At 46.4% G+C, this 19,259-nt stretch overlaps 1 protein-coding gene across 7 annotated transcripts in view; it reads right to left on the reverse strand.

Moving 5' to 3' along the window:
- The window catches only part of GRIP2 (glutamate receptor interacting protein 2), a 198,418-nt gene that overhangs the window by 81,075 nt on the left and 98,084 nt on the right, over positions 1 to 19,259 (reverse strand). Inside the window, exon 1 of one of the 7 annotated variants that reach the window (XM_015875368.2) lies at positions 4,795 to 5,009. The exons of the other annotated variants lie outside the window; for them this stretch is intronic. Coding sequence (XP_015730854.1) covers positions 4,795 to 4,873 — 79 coding nt within the window. The 5' untranslated portion in view covers positions 4,874 to 5,009. Of the gene's footprint in view, positions 1 to 4,794; positions 5,010 to 19,259 lie in introns of those variants that run through there. 7 annotated transcript variants of the gene reach the window in all.

Below are 19,259 nucleotides of genomic sequence, written 5' to 3' on the forward strand. Positions count from 1 at the left end.
GGAGTTCAGGACCACAAGCCAGCTCTGCCCTCTTGTGATTGCAGCCCAGCTTCACACCTTCCCTTCTCCCAGTCCTTCAGAGGCAACAGAGCTGCTCTCCAAACAGGTCCCTGCTTTTAGCACTATTTATTTAGCAAAGCTTCCAAGAGTCACAAAGACAACGCTGGGATTCCGCAGGTTCCTCAATAGAGCAATTCCTGCACCCCTCTGGGAGCAGCCAAGACCTCAAGTTTGCTCCACCTCTTGCCTTGTACTCAGCAGGGACCAGCGCCACGACTTTGCCTCATGCTGTGGCACAGCAGGCACAGGATATGCAGCGAGTATGCTCAGCATGCAGGCAGGTTTCTAACATCCCAATTAGGTGGACTGTCTGATGGCACACCAGCCTCTCCATGCCAACTGAGGTCTGAAACAGAATGGTCAGCCTTTCCCAACTCCATTCTTCATTCTCCATTCTCACTCATCCATCCTCCAAAGCCAAGCCAGCTTCACAAACAATTCCTCTGTGCTATACCCCATGCAGGGGATATAGTTTTGCACAGGAAAAGCCTTTATTTCATCACCTGCAAATCCCATTTCCTATTCCCAAAAGGAACATCACTTGTTTTCAGAGGCTGCTAAACCAGGCTCTTCATGCACAGAAACCCACCTAAGGCTGCCAGGCAAGCAGCCTGCTGCGAGCTGGGCTCAGCCTGCAATGCACGCAGCTCCACGAGAGAGCAGCATGTGCTTGCAATTGGGAGAGCCTACAGCTCCCGTAAAATGGCTAACGCAGGGCTGGGGGAGGAGAGCAGGGACACAGAGGGATGCAGTTTAATGTTTCTATTCCCTCACACGCACACAGGATCACAGAATCACCCTGCAAGAAAGAGAAAGCTGCTGCAATGCACGGACTGTTTGTTACTGTTGTCCATATAGACCGATTTATCAGAGCAAATAGCAGCTGGACGATTAAAAATAATAACTACAAGAAACCTATGCACCAGGCAGAACCTGGCTTTGAGATGACTTCAATCTCACTGCACCAAGTACTTCAGATATGTAAGCCAGGATGGCTTGACCCAGTCATCATAGCAGTTCATTCATATTCCCAGTGACTCTAACACAAGCACAAGATACCCCTTTTATCTTCTCTTTCAGCCTTTCAACAGGAACAGAGATCCTGGTTTGACATTTGTCCTTGCTGCTCCCCTCATGCAAAATTCACACAGTAACTTAAGGCTTACAAAGGCTCAATAAAGGAAAGGTTAACGTACAAAAGCTTTGCAGCTGGTGGGAACCTCAGCAGAAAACACTGCAGTGGGTTTGCACGTATGGATGAGTGCATGATGCTGTGGGGGTTAAGAACAAAACAGCACAACACCAGGACAGCACAGCTCATTTACTGTCAAGGTAATACTGTTGAGAATATTTAGGTATATGTTGGAAAAATGAAAGATGACCATTAATGCATGAAGGACCTTGTAACTACAGCTGAGCATGGAAAGGAACATATAGTCTGTCTGTGAGCTTGGGGTGGCCTGTGAAATCCTGATCATAAGTGCTGTACAGAGACAAAAACGTGGGAAAAAAGAGTTACATATCTCAGCATCAGTAATACATACACATGCATACATATCCATTGCTCTCAGCAGAAGCTTGGCACGTGCCATTTCAGTCACATCACATCACCACTGCATGTCACCATTTAGACAAAATAACACAGAGAGACATGAGAAAGGGTTCTGAAGTTCTGCTGGGGACACGGACAGTAGGGGATGCCCTCATCAATGTCATGAGGACAAAAGAAGGAAAAAGTCCTATCTCAGGAAAAAAGTCAGTGCTCCAAGCAAAACACCTTTTCTCAGCTCTGCTATTTTTGTAGCTAATTTACAGGCTTTTGGGGGGATATGCACTAAAACTGTGCAGTTTCGTAAACTCTCTCTTGACCATTTTGCCTCCCCCACACATAGATATGCCGGGAAGAGATGGAGCAAGAACTTTTATTGCTTACTAACTGCCCTATTCCCTAAAGACAGGCAAGCAGACACAGATGCCATGCAGAGCAGGTCCACAAATTAGCATCAAGTCTCAGGTGCATCAAACACAATGACTGGTGATTGATATAGCCTTCTAATTAACAGATTTTGTCAGGGGGAAAAAAACAATGGAGGAAAACTGCAGCACTGCCACAAGTACTGCAGTGGCTGAAGCAGATTGAGTCAGCTTCCTCAGCCCTTCTCCTAGAGCCAGCTTCATACAAAGCCTTTCCTCTAAATCTTAACATCCATGGGATGCATATTGGTCATCCTCCAGAAGTTGAACACACACTGCAGCAGATCCCAGCATCAAACAGCAAGTGGACAAGTTGCTCCAGCAGCCTTGTCACCTTCCTTTCATTGGGGAAGGCTACAAAGACCATCACAGCGCAATAGCTTTGGCCATAGCCCAAGTCAAGCCAGCAGCAGCCCATGCCAACAGGGACATTTTGGGTGCAGTATCTGAAGGTTCTTTCGATTGCTCCCTACAGCAACAGCTTGACTGGAAAGTCCAATCTTAGGGTTCCTCCCTACCTACATGGGTAACTCTGATCTCAATGCAGAGAGGTGAAAATCCATCAAGGAATCCCTTTATGGCTGGAAAAGGACATAGCCTGTGGAGATTTTCAAAGTAAATTCTGCTCCTGTTGGGTCCCACAACTGCAGCACCTCGATCAGAACAATGCACCATTCCTCCACAGAGGTATGTGTTCCCCTCACATCTTGCACCCAGTAGGAAGCCTGTGGTCCCCCAGGGGCCCTGTTGGCCTCCAGAGCATTGTTCTCCCGAACAGTGGCACCAGCACCCAGCCTTCAAACTCCATTAAGTAAAGATCAGGCCCACAGCCCAAACGCTCCGGTCTTCCACAGGCAATTTGCACCTGGAGTTGAGCTACTGAGTGACACAGGTGCAAGGTCAATATTCATTTGTAACTCTGCAACCCTGACTTGAGGAGAAAACCACCGGCAGATCGAAAACAAGCTTGCTATAATGGCGTGCACGCCATAGCGCTCTGCAACAGCTTTATGTAGGAACTGTTCAGGAGGTCTAACACCCATAGGAAAGCATTAAGTAGCCATTAGTTAGATAACATGCACTTACACACGGCTTGGAGGCAGAACCTCAAAGGGTGAGGGTAATTTGCAGAAGATACAGAGGAAAAAGGGCAAAAAAAAGAGAACAAGACGCATATGCAGAAAAATCTATTTTGGCCAGTTTCCTTAGGAAGCAAATAGGTTCTTAATGCCTGTGTATTTCAAGAGAAGTAAAAAAAAAAAAAAAACAACAAAACTTGCTGTCTTTAAAGGGTGTAGATTTGGAAGGATTGTGTGGGCTTATAATAAAGGCTATTTCTATTGTACCACTGCAGTGAATTCAGATTCCTTGCCTTTCTGGAGGTGTCTCCTGTTCCCAATAAGCAGCAGGCAAAAGACTTAAAAGACTACAAATAAATCTTAAACTCAGGTTCAGCAACACCCTATCTATCTGCTAGAACAGTGATCCCCACCCCTGACCTCTTTGCAAATCCAAACTGCCCCAGTACTTTCAAGGGAACATCTCCCCATCCCCATCTTCTGCTCTGGAGGAAGGGATGACTGCAGTCCTTGGTCCCCAGCTCACTGTACTTGAGTCAGCTGTCCCTGGCAGGAAGAGGGTATGGGAATGGAAAACCTGTATAATTTAAACACTTAGTAAAACGCCCAGGTGAAAAGATTACTCAGAACATAATTATGGCAAGTCTGAGTTAGGAAGTTAAAACACAAGGGGAAATTAAGATCTCCAGAAGGGAGCAGTCCAGTTTGGCTTTCAGCACAGCACATGGATGCTGGGCATAAGGACAATGGCAGAGACCTTAGTCAAAATAGAGGAACAGGCAAAGCAAGGGGCAGCTCTCCGTGGTTATTTTGTTAAAACCTTCATGTTTCAAGTCACCTTTAAACACCAGTCTTAAGGCTCTTCTCCCTTAGCCCTGCAAGAACCTAAGGATTAAAGCAGAAGAGCCAACAAAAAGCAACCTGCAGCACAGCTGAGCACTCAGCACTGACTTGTGCACAGATGAGCTACCAGGAGCAGTTAGTGACCTGGTTGGGCAGGACATACAGTTCCTACTGTTCCAGTGAAAAATAAAAGCACAACAAAACCACTTTGATGGGGGATGATTTAAACCCTTGCAGCAGTCTCCCACCTCACAACAATTCACTCACTTTGGGCAAAGCCATCGCATGCTGCCACACTCAGGGCACACTGCCATCCCCAGACCTCTCCAGGTACACTTCAACTTCCCACTGTCCCCACAAAGGAAGCGTTTTCCCACCCCGGTCTCAACTTCTCCAGCATACTCAGCCTCATCGTGCTGCTGCCTTCCAAGCATTTCTCTGGGGCCATCAAGCAAGTAGATGCCCCCTGCCACCAACAAAGGGAGCTTAAATCCGTTTGGCTTTAACATGCAAACCCAGACTCATTTATAGGAATACACCTCCAAAGGAAATCAGCCTTTCTATTAAAAGCACAAAAGAAGAAGAGATGAAACATATCCCCTCTTTTCCCCTCCCCAGCTTGTTTGGGCAGCATGCCGGCACCAAGTCAGCCAAGGGTCACCCAGGTTTCTGTTCCATTAATGAAATAATCAGTGCAAAGCAGCCCAGACGCAGCCCTCTGCCAAGCAGCTCATAACCCACCCTGCTCCCTCCTTGGGAGATTTAAAACCAAAGGAAAAAGGAGTGAGCAAAAGGTTAATTAAGCCACCAAATCAATGAAGGCTCCAGCCAGGATTACCTCGGAGTGCCCTCCACCGGAGGAAGGTCTGCAAGAAGTGCATGCTCTTTTTCCTCAGTCCCAGCGGAGGTGGCAGCATCAGAAGGGCCAGGTCTGCTCTGTGTCCACTCACAGCTGCTCCTGCATCCCCAACCTCTTACCAACCCCTCAAGCCCCACCTTGATCCAACCCTAACGGAGTGCACCTGGTCTGCTCTGCTAATCGCTGATGTGGAGTCTGGGGCTTCACTCTCTCATTCTCTCTCCCTCTCCAAATAAGTAATTAGCATGAATAATTACAGCTCTGATGATAATACCCAGCCACCTTTGAGCAAAAGGGAGAAGGCTGTAATTAACTCTTTCTTAGGGATCAGAGGAAGCTGATCTAGCACAAGCCTAATTATCTTCTTCTGGGACACCCCCTGGGTACTGAGGAGCTTTGCAAAGGCTGGGTGCCAGAGGTTGGGTACTATCCAACCCAATTTTGGGCATCCGCTGCCCCAGAGGCCATTGGAACATTTACATAAAGGCAAGAAGACCTCACCAGTCCCCACTGCTAAGAGGGTCTTCTAGAAACCCTGAAATGGAGAAGGTTGTGCTGAATGCTAACTAAAGCACTCTCTCTTCCCATTACCAGAACCGGTTATTAATTGAGTTATTAGACAATGCTGTCATGCTTTATTGCTATTGCAGTGTCCGGAGGTGCCATTAGAGTGCTGCAGTGTAACAGTTTGGTGCTCTGCCCTCCAAACGCTCTGCTCTCTCAATCAAAGAGCACAGGTTTTGCTAGCATCACCTCTTGTACTCTATTGACCCACAGTGTCTAAGAGCAGCAAAACGTGTATGTTTATGAACCCAAATCACTCGCCTTAGAAAACCTGCTGAAATTTTTATAAGACTCCAAGCACTTGAGCATTAATTTTCGTATTGTAATGACTCCACGTAACAATTCTTTTATTTATGAATTCAAGGTGCTCAGGTCACGGTGCAATATAATAAAGCAAATTAAAACACAATAAAATATTTATTTAGATAATAATTTGAGAGATTTAACAATTTTATAAGGAGGACTATACCAGGATGCTGTAAAAAAGGTGCATTTTAACCACTAGCTCAGTGCTCTTCTGTTGCAACATTGTCCTTTCCTGCTAATTACTTGAAAAATGAGAGGACAAACATATTCTTATCTCCGGTTTCCCACGGACTGTTATATATAGTAATTTCCCTGCAACATATACAGTTCCATGGGCATTAACAGCATTAGGTGACAGTATAAGGCAAAGTTTACACATCAAGACCCAACCCTTCATATGGAAGGGGCTCTTTGGGTGTTTGAATTTCACTCTGACTGTGATTGCTTGCCCAGACAGTGAGTCCAGCCCCTGCCCTGGATCCCTTCCAGCTGATGCGTTATCCTCAGCATTTCTGTCCTTGCAGGTTATTTATGAGCTATTAATGGACATTGGAGGTGGAGGCACATGTTATGAATCTCCAATCAGAAGCAAGACATCATTCCCACCAGCTGGATCCCCAGGAGAGGGGGTACCCTGACAACAATGGTGACAGTCCCCTCCACATCAGGCACCACCTGTTGGAAAACCACAGCTTGCAGGGAAATTACAATATGGATAGCACTGGGGGAAAATAAATGAGTGTGCAGGCAGGGACCCAAGCTTTAGAAACAGAGACTATCACTTGGCCATTTCATTAACATGTTTGGTTACTGCTGAGCTTCCTGAACAGCAAGGTTGTGAGTGATGCAGCCCCTCACAGCTGCACTCAGTACTGCTGCCTTCAGGTGTTACTGCTAAAAATTCCAGTGCTTTCAATTAACACGTAGCAAAACCATTAGTCATGATGTCTTCCCGACAAATAATGGCTCTCCTGGGCCCCTTTCCTTATCACTGTGAGTTTCTGTTTAATTAATAGACCCTGATGAAATGCAGAGAAATCCAGTCTAAGACTCCTAGGCATCAAGCAATCAGCTTTCCTAACATGTTTGATGCAGAGCTGGTGCTTGGCTACTTCATGGAGCAGTGAGTTGGCCAGCAGCAATTGTAGTGGGGTGAAGGCTGGAGCCAGAGCCACAAGCCACATCTGTGGGGACAAGGCACAAGCCCTCACCCCCCTGCTGAGGGTTGTTGCTCCCCTCAGCAGAGCCTCCCAGACCTTCCACAGCCACATGAGGCACCTATGACAGGCAGTAGATGAAAGGAAGAATATGCAAACACCAGAGGAACCAAGGAGACTGTCTTATAATGAAAGCACAGCTAATTCCTTGCTAATTATTCAGACCTCAGGCTTTGCCTTATCCAGCAGTGGAGGCTTCATGCAGGAAGCAGCCAAGGATGCTCGGGGATGGAGGAAGGACCTGGCAGCCCCCAGCTGCTTGCAATGAGAGGCTCTGCAACCCCAGAGGACAGGCAATGATTTGGCTGTTGCTGAGCTCTGAGCTCACCTGTTTGGAAACAGAGCTCTGGTACTCACCGAGCACAAATTCCCCCTACACTCACGCACACACCAGCACTTCAGGTGGGCACATTACCATGGGTAGCAGCCCTGGTACATGAGCACTGTGCACAGAGAACAGGCTGTGTGGATCTTTGGGTCTGTGCAACACGTCCACAACAAAGCAGCTGAAGGAGCTACGCCCGGGTGATTACAAAAACTTAAACTGAAAGCTGTTCAAAGGCATCCAAAAGAGAAAGGGAAGAGGGTTGCCAAGCCTGACTCTTGAAATCAAGTCTCTTCACTGACACGTTCACCTCCAATTTGTAATTATCATGTCTGACAGCATCTGGAGCCAAAGCCACCCCCATTCAATGCCTCTCCATCACTCAATCCACCTCAGAGCTAGCAGTTGTGTTGGCTTCACTGATTGCTCAGGGCTAACTGTCCCTACATCCCCATGGTACTCTGCTGCACTGGACTTCCCTTCCAGCATTGCAGCCCTGGTCTCCTCATGCTTTGCTTCGAGGCGGCTCGCAGGGAAAACTGTGAATCTCAGCAGAAACAGGGGATGCACTATTCTACCCTAGTACTGAGGGAAAGGATTAAATAATTAATCACAAAAGCAAGAGAGTGTTAACAAGTCAGGCAGGATCAAACCGCATGGAAGATGCACAGCCCGCCCCCAGCTCTCTTTGGGGTGCTGACAGCCTCATTTTAATAGCACACCTCCTAGAGCTGAGAGGACATAGCTCAGATAAATGGATCCCAATCCTCAAAGACTTGGTCATCAGCCTGAGACCACTTTTGTTATCAGGCAGGGCTAGAATTAGCTCAGAGCTGTGTTCCTCTGGGTGAGGGGGAGATCTTAAGCACTAATGTTTATATCACAGTCCCTTGACCTATTTGTCATCAGGCTTTTTCTATCTAAAAGCAACAGTTGCGCCTACTAGAGTGAATAAGACCAGTTAGGTACCATTGTATAAAAAAAAAAAAGGGCACTTGTGCAGGATATTTGCACACACCACCTGCAAGGATTCTCTCTGGGATTTTGCTATGGCTCCAGTACCTCTGTCCTCTAAAGTCTGACTTGCATGCAGCTGAGTGTGGGTCGAGACTTTCTCGGGACAAGGACACGACACTCAGCAGGATGCTGCATGATGTGCGCACAGCCACGACAGACGGATGGAGCAGTGCTGAGGCATGGTCAGCAATTCAGAATTTACTCAGGCACTCGCTGCCTTCGAGAGGCTTTGCTGCAACACTTCAACGATATACGCGCTGAATGCTTTGCATTTCTGTGCATAAAACCTCACTCAGTCAGATTGAGGTTGCATCCCTTGTGGTACATCATTTACATTAAAATCCCTTCCACTTCTCAGCACGACTTTCATGTCCCCCCATCATTTAGATAGCAGAGGCATATGTATGGATGAGGATAGACAGGAGGGAGAAATAGCGTTTTTAAACATTCATTGAGCCAGAAGTGTGGAAGATGCCAGCACACGAAGGGTTGAACTGATGTGGAAATGCAGCTCTTTGAAAAGAAGGAATTGAACACCAAAACTGGTTCAGAGCAGCTAAATTGGTCCCCTAAGGGCCAGTGGTAACAGAAACCTTCAGTCTAAATAAGAACAAGTGAAATATTCAGCAAACAGTATGTGATGCTTACATGCAAGGGAAAAGAAGTGGTGAAACTGCTGGAAAATGAAAATATCACATTACACCAAGCTCAAGTAGAGAGAAATAAAGTGGGTTCCCAAAATCAAGGCAGCTTTAACCACCAGCACGCATGCACTGCTTGAAGCCTGAACCCAACACAACCCACTGAGCCAGGTGGTAAGGCCTTTGTCAGACAGACACATGGACAAGACCTGAACTTACTCAACAAAACTCTTCAGTTCTTGACTGTTTTCCAATAAAAACATATCAGAAGTACTACAATCATTTTAATTTACCCTCTGAGGGATGCTAGAACGGATTTTTATTGTTTGAATCAGTCAGTTTCATCTCCTTTTGATATTTCCTTGCTTTTTGTTCTTCCCAGAAAGAATTGCATAAGTGCCGGTTCTCTAGTACCTGAATTTCCTGAGTCATTTTAATATCTATTATTATGATCATTGCTTGAAGACAAAACTGTAAGCAGCAGCTGCTTTCAGGACACGAAGGGAGTTCATCAGAAAACACAATAGATTCAAAGAAAGAAAATGCATAAGAAATGAACTGTTCAGGGAAGCAGTGCTTATGTTGCAGGGGGAGCACAGACACCGTATCGCTATTTGAATTCCTTGCTTTCTGAAACAGTCTCATTTTTATGAATGTTCAGCTACGTATCATAGGAACAAAGAGGAATTATTTCTTCCTGTTTCACCAGTCTGGGATGGGTTTATCAAAGAAAAATCTTGCCAGTATCCCTAGGAAGCATAGATGTTGGTAATATATGGGGATATTACAGCAGCTGATAACTAACTGGCTGCAGGTTTATTTTCCACAGGATTGCTGAACAGATAATGGATGAACCAATGCTCTGCCTTGGAGCTCTCCCTTCCAGGCAGAGGAAGTCAGCAGGAGAGACCTGCATTATTAGATCCATCTCTCTGAGCAGTTCATGTTGCACTGGCAGCAGATTTGAGTGGGGAAGTATTTTTTTGCGTTGCTAAAACTGAACTATTTTTGTGGTGGCAGAGGTTGTACATGTCACAGCTGAAAACCTAGAAGAGCTGAGAGGTCAGTTCCAGCCCCAGGCCTCCATCCAGCACAGCAGGGATTTGCACGGGGAGCTCTGGCTGTGTGAATGTCCTGAGCACTCAGCCACGCAGAGAAAATGCTGAATCTTGAAACTTCTTGCTTAGGTTGAAGCACCTTGGTGAACAGCACGCACATAAAGGTCTCAGCAAGCGGTGCTACTCAGTTGCTTTTACTCTTTTGCAATGAGTTCGGCCCCAGTGCAATGGGTGCCAATCTGTCATAGAATCATAGCATCATTAAGGCTGGGAAAGACCTCTAAGACCATCTCATCCATCCCACTCCCACTCTGGACAAGTGTCCGAAGCACTTGGTTTCTTGGTGGAAACAGGACTGTGCGTATGAATAGAAAACATTATCTCATGACTTCTCCTTTACAGCTCAATGCACTCAGATGAGAAGGGATGTATTGGTCATGAGCACAGACAATTTATATGAAAAGGCAGTTAGCTTCCCTTTGGTTTTGCGTTTCCTGAAATAGATTGTATAAAAGAAATCACAGACAGACACCCTGGGGATTGATAAATCATGTGGTGATTTCCTAAGGAGGGAAATGCTTCCCCTGTGCCCTCCCATGACCAGTTACCAAGCCCTGAATTACCACTGTTGATTTCCAATGCTTCATGTGATTAATCTGGCTATATTCTGTAAAGCAAGAGAGCAAGAGGGAGAGAGAGAAAAGGAAACTGCTCACAAAAAACTAGGTTACAACAGCCCTCAGGGTCTGAGTGAAACCAAGAAGAGGAGGAAAGTTCAGCGCTGGGCTGCCAGGCTGGCAAGGACACAACCTCAGCTCCAGCACACAGCATGCTTGGAAAAGAAGCTTTTATAAGCCCTTATGAAAAAGAACTAATGGAAACCAAGTGTTTCTTTCAGGAAATACACGAAAGAAAAGGTTTTCTACAATAAGGGCAGTGAGGCACTGGCACAGGCTGTCCATAGAGGTGGTGGATGGTGGATGTCCCTGCAGACAGCCAAGGTCAGGCTGGACGGGCTCATAACATGGAGCTGCGGATGTTCCTGTTCATTGCAGGGGGTTGGATTGATCGTCTTTAGGGGCCTCCTCCAACTCAGATGATGCCATAATGCAACTAGCTCATATAAGAGAGGCCAACACAAACAAAAGGAGCCTGCCATGCAGGGACACAGCCCAAGCCTTACTCTGCACCCTCAGGTCTGTGTAAGGCAGCAGGGAGGCAGGGGAGCTGGCAGGGCACTGCTCCTTTGAGGCTCTTTGCTGCAAAATACAGCTGGTAGCCACTAAATTCATTGGAAATAATGGGAAAACGATCCTAATTTTAGCCTACAGCAAAAGCCAATCTTGTTTAGCTTTCTATTTGCATCTCTAACTCATAAAAGCATTTACTTTTTTTGTTTTGTTAATTAAAATACAGATCGTTGTACCTTACTAACACAGCACCCTGGTGTAATCTCAGGACTCCACCAGAGCCAGAAGGCTGAAAACTCACTTCACGTTATTTTTGTCTTCTTATCCTTCTGCAGTGCGTTGTTAAAATATTTTTCATTTTATCCACCATTAAACCCACTGAAGTAGGGAATGGAAACCTCACTCACTGCCAAGGGCTCACACTGAGGCAGGATAGGAAGCCTAGATGTACTAGATTTTATACCTAGTAAAGGTATAAAATACCTTCCACCAGCAACAGCAGTCAGTAGATACCTAGAGCTCCTACCCTTTCCAGCAACTGATCTTGAATACAAGAAAAAAATACATATTTCTGCAGGTAAATATAGCAGAAAGAAGGAAGAAATTTCATTCTTAGTGACGTGAAGCTCTAGTTTTGTCTGGTTGCTTCAGATGTCACAGCACAGGGCACCCTGGTGGGCGTCTCAGCTTCTGAGACTTTTGCTGGGAGGGAGAATGGCATTATCCAAATTTACCAGGGTGCCCACATGGCAAATTTAGACTTTCAGCTGTCAAATGTGGGTGTATCTTCATGATAAAAACAGAAATACTTCCTGCCACGCTGAGAGATCAGAACAACTGAGAGGCTAATAGAGGTAAAACAGCACCGAGTTCCCTGACACGGCCCTTGGGCATTTGAGCAGATTGGCCTCCAGACAGACTGACTGCATAACCCAGTGTCAATTCCAAAAGAAATAAAGAAGTGTGATTTGGCACATCCCTGTGAGCGTGCAGTCAGATGCCTGTGCACGTGGGAATCAATGACACACACAAAGAGCTCCACAGGAGCAGGGAATAGGAGACAAAGGTGTTTCCTCACCTGTTTACAGTGATTACTTCCAAGCTGCTTCATGTCATTCACTGACTTAGAAATAAGCACTAATCTCACATAGCTGAATGTAAGACAGTAGCAAAGTAGCTCAATTACTTATCAGGGAAAAACAACCTTCTTTGATCCATGGTTTTAACATCCAAACCCCCTGTGGTGTCAAGTCCGCAACAGACTCAGAGAAATCCCAGACACAGTTTACAAGGAGAAAATGCAATGTCTGAAATAATATTAAATATAAATATATATGTATATTTATACTGATCCTGGGCTCACTGTGTCATACAAACATCTGTGAATGAAGTTCTGTTTAAAAAACAAACATTTAGATGCCAATTGTCAAACCATAGGAGAAGTAAAAGCTCGTGACTTCAGCAGAGATGAAGCAAAGCCACAACCAAAACAGCCTGGGACTCACAGTCCTACACAACGGCTCTGCTGTAAGGATTCATTGCCAGCCTCCAGGCTGCAAGGGCCCTTTTTCATTCAATTACCCCCCTAGGAGACCAATATCTTCTCTGCCACTGGAGCCTGGAGAAAGATGAGAGATGAGCTGAAGCTGAAGGAGCCGCACGGTGCTCAGAGCAGGTGGCAGTCACCTGGGATGCTGTGACACCAGGCTGAAAAATGGGCTTCATTAAGAGGCATAAATAAAACATGCCTGATCATGCGTTATTCATGAATTATAGAAAGGGCTGAAATGTAGCCACGATGACAGAAAAGGAATCACGGCCTTCCCCAGCGTGGTGGTTTGGGCTCAGGGAGCTTTCCTATGCTCACCACTGCCAGGCTTTCCTGGCTACAGAGAAAGAGCCCATCAGTATTCACTGCAGCAGCCTCTGAGATATCTTCCGCTGTGGAAAGTGCAGATGAGGATAAACCCAAGAGGCAGTGACCATCCTGAAGAATAGGTGGCCAAGCAAAGGTACAACTGAGCATTCAGCCTTAGCTCAACCTCTGCACCACGGCTGCATTTTGGACAGAAGCCTGGCTTCTCTTCTTCTTCTTAACCTGCTTTGGCAGTGGGATTGGACTCTATGATCTCTGGAGGTCCCTTCCAACCCCTACAATTCTGTGATTCTCTGTGCATTGGCTGTGCATCAGCTAAATGAAAACTGCTTTGTTTTTTACCAGGTACTCCAGTCTGGAGGATGAATGCACCAATAATGATTGCTACCTGCTCCAGGAATGGATGCTCCATAGGACCCTCCAGTCTCAACACTGGGCTGTACAGCGCTCTGGACTTAGTACTGCTCCACAAGTTGGAAACAGTATTTGCACCCTGGCCCATTTTTCACCTCCCTCCTAATTTTTCAGTTCTATTTCAACAGGAGATCCAAACTATTTCAGTAACTCTTGTGGTGACAAAAACCCAACAGCTGAAATGCTCTACGAAGCACAGCCAGGATGCTTTATGACACTGTACTGCTGCATGGCAAACACACCAGCACAGCATGCAAGCTTGTTCCCAGATCCTGGGACTGATTTCCATGAAACTACTCACAGCAAAATCGTGCAAATAAAACCTAACATTCTTTTATGCTCATCAGGACATAATAACTCCAGCCCAAAGAACAAGTCAGGACGCCTAAAGGCACAAATATGGTGTCTTTGAAAAAATCTGGATCTCGGTATAGCAGATTTTATTGCAAGTCTCACATTGTTAGACAGTTTCCTGAATACGTTCTTCTTGTTTGTTCATTGGGTTAGGGGTTGGATTTTCTTTGCTTACCTATTTTCACAGTTTGCACTCAAGCACGAGAAAAGAAAGAACAAAAGTAAAAGGACGCATCTAATCCAAACTGAAAAGAATAAAGGGTAGTAAACATGCCCCTGTGATGCTTAGAAGGCTGAAAAGCCCCAAGGTAAGTAAAAGGGAAACAGAACATCTATTTCCTTTCACAAATTTGGACTTCACAATTTTGGCAAGTTCCAAACGACAGCTTTTGACACAGTAACAGCAGAATGACTTTTACTACTCTAATATCATTCACAACACACACTGGGAGGAATCAGAGTGGACAAAAATAAGCATTTTAAGCTCAAGCACCTCAAACCTCCCCTTTTTTTTTCACAATGCAGCAGCAGATCCAGGCCTCTGAGTGCTTCTGCAGGGCCCCTGCCTCAGCTGAAGGATTAAGGGAGCAGCCAGCACTCAGTTAAATTGCTCTAATTTGCTAATTTTTGGCCAACACATGTATTTGGTTAATGATTTAGAATCTCCACTACTTCTGTTTATTTATTTATAAAACATCGTTGATTTGCTGCAGTAACTGGGGACTATCAGGGAAACCGGCCACCACTCTGCAAACAGCACAATTTGAGCTGGCATGGCCACACACAAACTACAGCAGCAGGATGCACGGTGGTGACACGGTTATGGGGGGAACAACCCTTCCAGCAGATATTTCCTTCATGGCATCCCTGGCACTTGCTCATGTTATTTGGCTTTTCCAATGGGAAATCCCACTAGTACTGAGGAAAGCTGAATCTTTGTACAGGACAAGGGGCTGTTCCCTGGGGGCTGCTGGCAGCTCCCACAGGGGACAAAGGGGCCCTGAAGGATTTGGGGGCCCTGTGGCAGGGAGGCACTGCCAGTGGGATTAACTAAGCATCCGTCGTGCCAGGAACAGCTCAAGGGCTCAGCAAGAGAAGGAAAGCAGGAATCCAAGAGGACTGACAGCAAAAATTTCTCTCTGAAGTGAGGGGATTAGCTGGGGAGGAGCAAGCAGAGCTTGAGGCAGGGTAAGGAAATGCAGCTGGAGGAAAGCTTGCCTAAGATGTGCCTGTGAGAAGAGCTCAGCCAGGGCCCCTTCCCAGAGGATGAGAAAACTTAAAGCTATACAAACCTAATGGCAGCTGACAGCTGAGATTCCAACACGTGTCATACTGTGATCGCAACTAAGTAGAGGGGCAGTCCCCCAGCAGGCAGTGCCACATGCTCTGGGGATGTGGGGTCACCTTGGGGCCCAGACAAGAGGACAGACAGCCAGGAGTTTAGAGCCAGGAGATGGGAAATGCAGCAGGGTTCATTACTTGCTAGCACAGCTCACACCAGCTCCCATCCTTGCTTGCTCCCCAGATATCATGGGCTCATTCTGGTGGCAACAGTGCTTAATGCTTAGTTCTGCTCCATCTTCTGGGAATGTACTTTAAACATCAGCTGTCCCACAACGTACACGACAAGCGTACAACATCTCTTTCTGGCTGTTCATTTCAAAGCTCTAGTCCCAACAGCCAGTTTCTGCTCAGTTTAATCCTTGATCAAAGCAGTACAACTCAGTACTGGATTAGTGATTCTCTTACTTAAATCTGTCACTAAGATATGCAGGCGATATAAGGCAATTCTAAACAGTAGAACCAAAGCCACTGCAACTTCATCAGGTAGACCAAAGAGAACACTTGTTTAACCTTCATTACAATCTCTGTATTTCCAGTGTTCTGTGGGCAGAAATGAACTTGCTCTTCCTATGTCTCAACTCAGAACAGTCTTTCCTAACTTCCCTGGAAAGCTGCCCAGCAGCAACCTCAACTGGGCAGCCTGGAAGCCAGGTCCAGTAACCACAAACTGGAGAGGGATGAGGGGTCACAGTCCAGCACGAAGAATTCCTCTGTTTCTCAGTGCACACAATGCTGCAGGGTTGTGAGCTGAGTAACTGTCCTGCCTCGGATAAACTTACGCTGAGATACACTTAACACATTGCTGCTTCTCACTTCCCAAATCATCCTGAACTCAGTTTTCAGCCCAGGCACTGCCCCATTATCCTCCCCACCTTCTCATCCCTCAATCCCGTTCCCCTGCTGAAGGAGTGAGGGGGACAGACACCAGATGGCCGGGCAGTACAACAAGGCCAGTTCATGCCCCAGTGCCTTCCCCAGCACAGCCCCAGCTCCAGCAGGAGAGAAACCTTGCAAGACTCTATATGTACCTAAATCTCTTTCACTGCAGTAACAACCGTGGCAGATAGATAGACTATAAACCCTAAAAGCCAGTCAAATACCTCTGAAAAACATATAGCATGCAAGGAAGTAAAATAATCCTATTGCCCCCAGCCCCTGCCAACATATACGAAAACAGAGCCACAGAGTTTCTCCCTCCTGTCCAGCAAAGGAAAAGCAAGCATTCTGGTGGGTACCCTTCAAGTCCCTGCTGTAGGCAGCAGCTCTCTGCTCTCACCATACCTTTATTCCTCCGTTTCACCACCCCAAGCCGGCACTTGAGCGAAACAGCAAACATCTTCCGACCGCAGCCGCCAGCTCCTGCTCACATGGCTCTAATGCTGCTTCTCCCCCCGCACCTCTGCCTGGCTCTGCGAGGGGCTGCTGGCTCTAAATTAATTTATGATTACTGTGAAATGGAGTCGTGCTTTATGGAGTTGCAGAGGGACTGGGAGGGAAGGGTTTGGGAGGAGGACAGCAAAGACAGTGCTAGAGGGGATGCGGACCCTTTCCAACAGGAGTTTTGATGTGGGGCTGTTTTGTCTTGTTATCTTGTCTAGATCAATAAAATCACCAATTAATGTATATATATCTATCTCCAGCCTCCTGCTGGGAAGCTGGCACTGCATTAACATATTCATTTGCAAAGTAACATTGCTCCCTAGCACATATGGGGTTATGCTTGCACTTCACAAAGCTAATCCTGAGCTTATCAGAACAGAGGGCACAAAAACCCTGAATTTTATGGGACCAGCTCATCACAAACCCAGCCCCAGTACACATGCTGAGTTTTTAGCACAAGTTGTGCAAAAGAAACTCTTCTGCAAAGGAGTGATGATGTATTGGCACAGGCTGTGCAGGGAGGTGGTGGAGTCACCATCCCTGAAGGTGTTCAAGAGCCATAAAGATGTGGCACTGAGGGTCAGTGGGCATGGTGGTGTGTGTTGATGGTTGGACCTCATGATCTTCATGCTCTTTCCAACCTTAACAATTATATGACTCTATAAAGAACTTTTTGTGACTGTAGAAGCCAGTGACAGCATCCCATAGGACCGAGAGTAAAGCAGTCCTGGGGATACACAGATCACCAGGGAACTCCAGCTCCCCAGACAGTGTGCCTGACACATCCTGATTCTCACCTCCTCCTTGCAGAACTGGGACAACAAACGTTACTAGAATCACAGAGTATCCTGCATTGGAAGGAACCCACAAGGATCACCAAATCCAACTCCTGGCTCCACACAGGACCATCCAAAAATCAGACCATATATCTGAGTGTTGTCCAGATACTTCTCATCTACTTTCAGACCCAACTGACACCAGGAGTAGTTTGCAGACTTTGTATGGTCTCACCCAATGCTTTTTAGCAGCCAAAAAAGGAAAATATTCCAATCATTCTTTCTGGGGACTGACACTATGGCTGAAGTGGTTCTTAGTACCATCCCACAGTGCCTTACTGAAACTTATGGGGAAACTCTGAGTGCACGCAAGAAATCTCCACCACCAAATCAGTGCCCAGGGGTTAAAAGGTGCCCACAGAAGATGGACATTTGGGATCTGACTGACACAAAGTCTTGGATTCTTTTCTAGCAAACATTTCTGCTGATCTCACAGATGACTTCAGAAATCACAACATCATTTCAGGAGACCCTTTAGAGGCATGGCACAGAATAATCCCCTCTTAGCAGAGCTCTGCCTCTGAGCCTTTGCACTTCGTTACCTGGGTCACCATTCACCTTTTCAGGCTGGAAGGACACTTACACCATTTGGTAAGTTCAGACTATGAGGTACCAACACGGAGCCAAAGGAAAGCATAACGTATGCCGACCTAGAAAGCTTTCTGGCAAGCAGGGGGCTGAGAGCTGCTCTGAACACAGGCGGCACAGCACAAACGGCAGTCCCAAAGGAGCCAAGGCTGCATTTCAAATTCAAGAATTCCAATTACAGCCCTCTAAACTCAATAAGCCCTTAGTGCTTCAGAGATCAATCTTTATGTAACAGCGCCAGAGATTTCCTTCTTGACTCGATCCTGTTTTCTTTAAAATATAGAGTTGAAAGCATTGACAGGTGTGTACATATATATTAAGTATAGATAAATTTAGATGTAATGTACGTATTTAATGCCTTGTACAGAAGATGAAACGCCTGAGCACATCTGAAGTGTGTGGGAAACAGGCTGCTATTGGTACCCAGCCCACGAGCATTGCTGAGCCGGGAATGAGGGGCTGATGCTGAGGTGAGAGATGGGGCCAGGCAGCAGGGATGAGACTCCTGCACTGCCTCAGCTGTAGGAGCCTGAAGCAGCTGATCTCTTCCCTCCTCCTCTTGCCCCAGCTCTCCATCTTTTATCTCAGAGAACTGGACACTGCACCAGGGGTTGTACCCACTGGTGTGTTTCCTGCCACAACACACTGTCCCGGCCACATCCCTGCAGCACATTTCTCCTTCCTTATCCAGGTGCAGATACCCTTTCCTCCACCATCCCCTCTCTTCCTGCAGAGAAGAAGCTTGTACCCAACATTTCAGCCATGCAGTATGAGTTTGTCTGAGCAACTGGACCTTAAGCTTTGCTGGTACTATTTAACAGCCAGCAAGCCTAGAAATATGGGTGTTACTGGGTTATGTACATCCACACTGTGCCCTAAACGTCCTAGTTTTTGAGACAGAGAGCTGATCCCTAGTTTCCTACCCACAGCTACTTGCTCTTTTTTAAGTTCCTCTTCTTTCTCTCACCTCTGCTGAGAAGATGAGTCTCCAATTCATTTTGCATGAGATATAGCAGAGGAACTTACATGGCTTGTCCAAGCAAAATGGAGAGCTTCAGGTATATCAGGAAACATCTCAGAAGGAACAGGGAGGCACTGGCACAGGCTGCCCAGGGAGTGGTGGAGTCACTTGGAGTCATTCAAGAACCATAGAGATGCGGCCCTGAGGGATGTGGTCAGTGGGCAACATTGGTGGTAAGTGGGCGGTTGGATGATGATGTGAGAGGTCTTTTCCAACCTTAATGATTCTATGAAAGCATTATTTGACACCAGACTGTACCCGCTGTAACGATGCTGAATTGCCAATCAACAAATAAGACCAAAGGAGAAGTGCC

Source organism: Coturnix japonica, chromosome 12 (assembly GCF_001577835.2).
Source record: "Coturnix japonica isolate 7356 chromosome 12, Coturnix japonica 2.1, whole genome shotgun sequence".
Taxonomy (NCBI): Eukaryota; Metazoa; Chordata; class Aves; order Galliformes; family Phasianidae; genus Coturnix; species Coturnix japonica.